The sequence below is a fragment of the Scomber japonicus genome, chromosome 17 (genome assembly GCF_027409825.1).
Source record: "Scomber japonicus isolate fScoJap1 chromosome 17, fScoJap1.pri, whole genome shotgun sequence".
NCBI lineage: Eukaryota > Metazoa > Chordata > Actinopteri > Scombriformes > Scombridae > Scomber > Scomber japonicus.
Genome location: NC_070594.1, coordinates 6785220 through 6793886, shown reverse-complemented (window position 1 = coordinate 6793886; position 8667 = coordinate 6785220). Strand labels below are relative to the sequence as shown.

The following is an 8667-nucleotide window of genomic DNA, read 5'->3' as shown; positions in this document are numbered from 1 at the left end:
TATTTGAGATTTTATTTATTACTTTATTCCTTTTTTTCTCTGGTTTTATTTTTTATTAATTTGTTTGTACGTGTGTTGTGTGTTTTTTTTAATAGGCCTATTAATAACTAATGTATATGTCCTATTTGTGAAAATATGTGAAAACAAATGTCATTGTTTAATATTTTGATGTTATTAAAGCTTTTTTTGGGGGGGGGGGGAAACTAATTATCCATTTTTACATAAATCACTCCATACATTACTGTCTTATGCAAAATGTATAAAACTGAAGCTAAAAAAAGCCACTATGAGTATTTCTCTCAAAGTCTTCCCCTTTTTTTGTCTGCAGATAAATAATGATAATCTTCAGTTATATTTTACACATTTTAAAGTCTTTCTTAACTATTTATATTTTTATATTTAGAATAAAAACAGTATTTTCATAAGTAGCTGCAGCTGAATGTAGTCATGAAGTTTCAGAGCTCTAACATGACCAGCAGGTGACAGTAAGAGACCAGAAATACCAAAATACTGAAACTCTGAAACTCCTCCACAGGAAGTGATCAGCTGAGAGTTAGTTTCTACTGAGCATGCTCAGTTCAACCCAGACTGCAACTCTTCCTGCACATGTGTGACAGTAAATGTTTAACGTAGAGTTTAGTCTCTCAGAGTCTCTGCAGCAGAATGGTGAGTTTACACTTCATTACTTTTTATCTTTAAAAAGCTCTTAATGCTTAAATCTGTTTATAATAAATCAGCAGAGATACACAAATGAAGGAGATGTCTGCTGTACTCTCCAGGTTTGTTTCTTATGCATATATTCTTGTTTTAAAGTTTTTTCTGAGACCATAGAAATATAAAAACTGCACATTAACACAACACAAAAGGCCTCGCCATGTAAAATTACAGTATATGCTTCTTTCACTCTGATTTTAAGCTTAATTTACAGTAATAAACCCAAATTTAACAGTTTAATCTATTAAATAAAAAGGTATATATTTGTGAAAGTATTATCCAGTTGCATATGTATTTTAAATTTAAGTGAAAAAGACAAAAATGTCATAATTCACAGTCAGAGTCCATTTTTGTAGTTTGAGGTGTAGTTTTGAAATAAAGGAAACATCTGTTAAATTACAATGTGTTTCACCCTTACTTACATGACATTCTCTCGCTCAGTTAGTCAATTAATCAATCAATAGAAAATTAATCTGCAACTATTTGATAATTGATTCATCTTTTTGAGTAATTTCTAAAGGGGGAAAAAAGCTAAAGCTCTCTCTTTTCTGTTTCGTAAATGAAACTAATTGTTCTTTTTACTTTAGTCTTGAATGAGTAAATGTAATATTTGAGTTGTGGACTGTTGGATGAGACAAAATAAGCCATTTTAAGTTGCATCTTGAGCTTTTGGGAAATGGTGATCAACAATGTTCTGATACTCCATAGACCAAACAACAATAATCATTAATTGATTAATCAAGAAAACAAGTTAGTTGCAGTTGCTAATTTAATACAAGTGTAACTGACAAACATGATGCATTCTGGGATTTGGAATTTGGAATTTGGAATTCAACAAAATTTGAATAAAAACAACCTGCAGAGAGGAAACAGGAAATACTAAACATCATTTATTTCTATATTTCTTTTCAAACAGCAGCTCATCTACACTGACTCTAAAATGAATCTATCTCTGATAAATGACTCTGAAGTGTCTCATGAGTCATTTTGATGAATAAGAGTCATAAATTAATACATTAGAGCTTGTTCACTTTCATTATGTGCATCCCATTAATAATAAAAACTATAATGTAAATGAGGTTAAGTGTCTTAGTCTGTGTTTCAGAAAGTCTCTGCAGTCCTAAAGGCTTTAGATGTTCTCTTATATTTCTCTCACCTGTCAGCTTTATAGTATAATATTAAGCTTTCTCATTTTTGATTGGCTGTCCTTCACTTTAATCACAATTGGGGGGACAGAGCCTTCTCCACTGCCGCCCCCACCCTCTGGAATTCACTCCCCTAACCCATCAGAGACTGTATAGACCCCCATACCTTCAAACCACTCTTAACCACTTAACGCACGCTGTTCCGTCTACGGGACGGGACGGATGTTAGGAGGTAGCCACAAGTTCTTCTGGATGTTTTAAACACCAACCCTTAAACATATATATTCATGCCGTACATTGTTAGAAAGCTTAGATTGTCCTGATTCATTCAAGACCACTCACGAATTATATGGTTGCTCATAGCCGTAATAGTATTAGCGATTAGCTCGGCTAGCCACTCAGCTAAAGTAAGAACAGCTATAATGCCTACATACCTTCAAAGTCTTCCCTTTATCCACAACGATCATCTTATGAGACAGGACTTTCTGTACAGCTCGCCAAATATCCATTCTTGTGAAATATGAAAACCGTTTCCATAAAACCGGAATATTTTCCTCAATATGTCAACATGTATTTAGTCCAACACGTAACGTAATAACACAAATAACAAACCATATACGGTCCGTTTACGTCATTTCCTGACCTGCACGTCCATCTCAGAGTACACGTGACTAGATGTTTACGACCGTGAGCCTCTTCTGCTTCTGACGACACCACACACAAGCCAATCGGTGCTTAGGGTTAGGCAGTACATGTCTCCAAAGCCAATGAGGACATGTGACCGACGACAATGACGACATGGCTTTGATTGACTGCTGTACACATGTCATTGTAAAGGCAAACCTATGGGCGAGTAAACAACCCCATCATTGTAACCTCTGCCACTCTTTGTCAGTAAGTCACAGAATCACACAGACACTTTTACAAGAATCCTGAGAGTGTTTCCTTTCCAATGATACCAGACACATCTCTGAGTCTCAAACTATGTGGGATCTGTGCTGCTCACAACTTGGGCATGTCGTTTAGGCTAACAGCATAAAAAACAGGGGCGTGTGTTAAGTGGTTAAAAACACCTTTTTAAACTGGCTTTTAACCTATAAACTGTTTTTCATCCTCTTTCCATTTTATGTCTTTTTAACCTTCTATATTGTTTGTTCTTTTCATTTGATGCCTTTTTTAACTTGTAAGCATCTTTGAGCACTTGTAAAAGCGTGTTATAAATAAAATGTATTATTATTATTATTATTATTATTATTATTATTATTACAATCACTGTGGACAGAGTTGTCTTAAATACTAGAAATCCAACTTTTTGTAGTGAAATCATAAACTGTAAAAGGACTAATATACACTCACCAGCCCTTCATTAGGTACACCTGTGCAATATAATTCAATCTATTACAAAATCTCTGCTATAAAATCTATATTTATGAAGTTTATACATTTTCAGTTTTTGTTGACATTGTCAGAAAAGGTGATAATTGTACTTTATGTTGATTATTGAGGTAATAGTCCTGGGGTGCATTATATTCAATAGTGTTCCTAATAGTTTGCCCCTCTCATGTATGTTAACCCAGTGGACAAAATAATAGGAACACCATTCAGAATTATCACCTTTTCTGACAATGTTAACAAAAACTGAAAATGTATAAACTTCATAAATTAGCTGTTGCATTGGATTGAATTAGATTGATCAGCTGTTGCTAATAAAGAGGCAGATGACTGTATACAGTATATCCTGCACACTATATTCATGAATCTTGACTGATAAAGGTTTGAGGATAAAGAGAGTGCAAGTGATTGACTGTGTGGAGGATTTCACAATAGAAAACTGTAAAAACTAAATGAAACTTTGATAAAGCTGAAGTGGATTTTGATATTTTAGCTAAGAACACAACATCAACATGCAGAGTAAATAAATATAAAGTGATGTTTGCTTTGCCTCTCTGTCTCATTCTCTTTGTAAATCCAAGGGGATCAGTGTGAGCTTCATTAATGATGGGTCACATGACTCCCCCCGCCCCCAAAGGTCAAAGGTCAGCCTGGTGTTTGGTTAAGCTCACTGATCCTGTTAGAGATCTGAATGGACCACACACACACACACACACACACCACACACACACACACACACACACACACACACTCTGAATAAAAATCTGGAGTTACACACATTTGTGTTTCTTGAGCTGTTTGTTTCTACAGATAAACATCAGAGTGTAAATGCAACATTACGTCTCCATTAAGCCGTCTAAATATTAAAATTGAGTGTAAAAACTATTTGTGTCCACATTAGAGCTTCCAGGTCATTATTGAAAAGAAGTGAAGCACATTAAAAATGCCTAAATCTCTTTTTCTTTGTCGTCTTTTCAGCTGGTAACCCCCCGCCCACACACACATTACTCAACTCAACTCTCAACTCAACTTTATTTATAAAGCACTTTAAAACAATACAGGAAACGTAAAACAATTAACAGGAAATAAATACTAAGATAATTGTTTATTGTTTTTTGAAACAAATTAAAAACAATAAAACAATAATTAAAACAAACAAACCATAAAACCATAAAACACTAAAACAGGAGCAGAGTCTCATGCTGGGTTGAAAGCCAAGGAATAAAACATTACCGTACATATAGAAATAAAAACCAACATAGCCTTTGTCAAATGTTGTCTATTATTTCTCAAGGATCTGGAAAATAATACTCAATGTTTGTCTGTATTTAAGATCTTAGAAAACATCTGTTCATGCATCTTAATTGGATTTAACTGGATATTGTGTTTAATTGTTTTAGTGTCTCCTAGTCTGTTTTTTTGGGAAGTACCTGATATGCCAGCAAGACTATATGCTGTTCCATCTTGATCAAATAAATCCATCCAACACTCATTCTCATAGTCATCAGTTTGAAAGGTTTTACTTTAGTCAAACAGGTCTAAAAAAAGTTATACGATACAAAGAAAAGTCACATAAAACAAAGAAATTCAATCTTGTTTTGTTTTCCCAGAGTTCAGCAGGAGGAGGATCGCCCCTGCAGGTCCATGCGGTCCGGTTCGGTCCGGGTCAGGAACTGTTTGGATCTCTGCAGGCGTTCGTGGAGGAGAGGCGACTCCGAGCCCCGTTCATCATCACGTGCGTGGGCAGCGTTACCAAGGCAACACTCCGGCTGGCAAACGCTACAGCCACAAACACAAATGAGGTAGGCCTACTTTACAGCTGTGTGTGTGTGTGTGTGTGTGTGTGTGTGTGTTGTTTTCTCGTCACAATGTCAGCTCTCCCTCAGGTGATCCACCTCACCGGGCGGTTTGAGATCGTCTCCCTGGTCGGCACGTTGAACCCAGACGCCCACGTCCACATCTGCCTGTCAGACGCCGAGGGTAAGACCATCGGTGGACATGTGATGGGGGATCTGGAGGTGTTCACCACAGCTGAGGTGGTCGTCGGGGAGGCGGTCGACCTGCAGTTCAACCGGGAGATGGATGAACGGACGGGTTTCCCTGAGCTGGTGATTCAACCACGCACGGACAAATCAGCCTGACTGAAGCTTTTATTAAGTGATGGCATGTTGGTGTGTGTGTGTATGAAACATTTAATAGTAGTGATCGAGTGTGTAGGGCGGTTAAAGTTACAGCTTCAATCAATGTCTTGTTGTCTCTTTTATAATAAAGTTGAAATTCAGTCATCTTGTAAAGAGTAATCGACTTTCATTTCAAAACACCTGTATAGTATACAGGTGGCTTGTCACTAGTCACTATTTGCTATATTGAAAGCTCTATATTTATATTCTGGGATTTACAGTTACATTTTATGTATTATTTACTACTAACCCTTTTTAAACTACTACTTTATGCAACCCCTCAGTTCAGCCTCTGTCTTTTAACAGGCCGTTTTAGCTCATGTCTCTTTAAGGCCCACCTCCTGCTGAGCCCACTCTGATTTGATTGGTTAGCTCTTGGAGGCTGTCCCATCGGAGACCTCTGAAGGCTACCTCTAAAAAAACACCCCAAAACTAATAATAGCAGGATTTCACTTCTTTACTCGTTATTTACTCGAAGCGTTCAGAGCATTTCTACATGTGTTAAACTCAAGTGTTTGCAACTTTGACCATGTTTAACATAGATATCCAACATCATAACAGTATATAAATAACAAAAAATCATAAAAACCATATGTCCCCTTTTAAAAGCCACTGACGAGCTGCTATTCTGAGATTATTTGTGTGAGTCGTACTTTCAAGAAAATGATTAAAAGTTCTGATTTGATTGCATATATTATGATGCATATTGTTGCAGCTCACCACAGACTGATCTCAGCACAGTGTGGACTATGAGGGAAAATGTGCAGAATGATGTATGTACAGAGACACTAAGCTGTTTTCACCTTCGACTGCTGACAGTAGAAAATATCTGAGTTTTACAGGTCTACATGTAAGCATCATTTAGAGCCAATTGTGGTCAAGTATGCAACTTACACGTGTGTGATGTGGAAACGTGACGTGTCCAGTGCACAAAGACTGAGAATCTATGAGACATATTTACATATTCAGAGATTCTGGGTGTTTCAATGTGGGAGAAGGAGTAGATGTACGTTTAAGGACTTTTTAAAGGAAGCAATTGAACTTTTATTGTGAAAAAACCCATCAGAAAACAGAGTATATTTATATTTACTCAAATATGTCGTGTTTTTATCAATGAAAAACTCATCATTGCTTCAACTTGTCAACGGACAAAGAAAGACAGCAGGGTTTTGGGTGAGTGTTGTACATACCAGTCATGTTTTTACTGTGCAAAAGAGCCAATTAAAAGAGTGAGATAACACAAAAACAACATTTAAAGTCTGCACCACTTCAAGTACAATGTCTTCAGCCTCCAAACAAACATGCACACACACACACACACTGTTGTCCTGAGCCTCAGCAGCCAATAGGATCGTCTCTGTGGGAGTCTCAGCTTTCTGCTAATAGATGTTAAACTGAGCGGCGGCCTTTCAGAGCCTCTGACCCCCCTAGTTGTGACAAGACAAAGCGAGAACCCCCCCCCCCCTAAGGATTAGTCATGACCTCCGCTCGGTCACAGCCGCCATGGTGAAGAAAGGAAGGCCTCTGTTAGTGTGTGTGTGGCGGGTCGGAGGGAGGGGAGTGTATATATATAACAGCCTTTTGATGGAATCCAGTTAATGGAGTTTAATTGGAGCTCTGACTGATTCCAGCCTGCAGGTCTGCAAAAATGTCCAAGGTCACATTACTGAAGTCAAGGTAACACTCAAGGTGTTTTAAAATGATATAATATAAAATTATTTAAAGGTAAAGACAGGTCTGCTCACTCAAGTGGGTTAAAACAGGTGATTTTCTGTGGAGGTAACATTGGTCTAGATGCTGCTGCTGTGTCGGATATTACACAAAAAACAACATGGATGACATTGTGATGTATACTTTCAGCTAGAGCTGCAATGATGAACTGCTTTCAGTTTGTTGCCACTATCGCTGGTCCAGACAAAGCTATTGGGCCGTGTTCACACTGCAAGCCAAAATCAGATTTTTAGCCAATCTAGATTGGAACCAGATGGCTCTTATGAAGTCTGAACAGTCATAAATCACAAGATCCGATTTTTGCAAACCAGATTGAAACCATCTTTGGGAGGAAGTTTCAAATCGCATTTGGACAGATGTGTCTGAGTCTGAACAGTTCCAAACACCCAAAATCCGATTTGGACACTTGCTAAAAACAGTGTGGACAGTCAGGCCTAAAAATGAGATTTGAGAAGGAATCAGATTTGAATCAGATTTGCCTGCAGTGTGAACGCAGCCTCAGAAAAGTTTCCATTACTCACTTTGGACATGATAACATCACTGTACTGAAAACAGTTTACATTACAAATACAATATCAATATCAATCAGTATTGGCTGTTAATATTACACTTTTAAAATGTGGCCTCCTGAAGTGACCCGCATGCTCAGTTGATCATTAATGACGTCACGCACAGAACGGTGTTTACGGAAGTGACCATAGCAACAGCAACGGCAACAGCAACGGTGTCGTGCCAAAAAGTGATCGTCTGCCAGAATCTGATCTGTGGCCGCGGGAGCGCGCACAGCAGCCCGTTGAGCGGTAGCGCTATAAAACGTCTGATTTTCTTTGGATTAAACGGTCATAATATGCATATACACACAATTATCACACATTATCACAACTGTGGCCAAAAGAAGTGTAGTTTGTAGCGAAATAAGACATGGCAATTACGTGATAGACATGTCTCTACAGTGTGTTTGATTTATGGGTGTGTTTTCAAGAAATTATCACTTTTGCAATGATCCTTGTGACTCTGCATTGTTTTTTGTCTGATCTGGGCCCTACGTAGTATTTGCTTCCCATGTTTGGATGTGTTTTGTATATCTAATATTATTGTTTATGCCTACTATTAAAATAACAAACAGTTTTCACCTGCCAAAAATTGATTGGAGGCCAAATGCAGTTACTGGTAGGTGATGTCTGCCTAAAAATGACTTGATCTCATTCAAGAGCTTCATAATATAAACTCCAGAGCTCACAGGACAGTTTGGAACTCTTTTAAAGGACCATTTCAACACAAAATGTGCCTTTTCACCTGCCAAAAATTGATTGGAGGCCAAATGCAGTTACTGAATGGTGATTTCTGCCTAAAAATGACTTGATCTCATTCAAGAGCTTCATAATATAAACTCCAGAGCTCACAGGACAGTTTGGAACTCTTTTAAAGGACCATTACTACACAAAATGGGCTTTTTCACCTGCCAAAAATTGATTGGAGGCCAAATACAGTTACTGAATGGTGAT

The 8667-nt window shown here is 37.6% G+C and overlaps 1 protein-coding gene across 1 annotated transcript; it reads left to right on the top strand.

The window, feature by feature from the left end:
• Positions 1-593: 593 nt before the first annotated feature.
• On the top strand, positions 594-5536 carry LOC128377106 (bifunctional protein GlmU-like). The gene is made up of 3 exons (XM_053337001.1): positions 594-666; positions 4862-5053; positions 5138-5536. Exons 1-3 carry the CDS (start codon positions 664-666, stop codon positions 5390-5392), a joined length of 450 nt encoding a protein of 149 aa, XP_053192976.1. The 5' UTR covers positions 594-663; the 3' UTR covers positions 5393-5536.
• The last annotated feature ends 3131 nt before the right edge of the window (positions 5537-8667 follow it).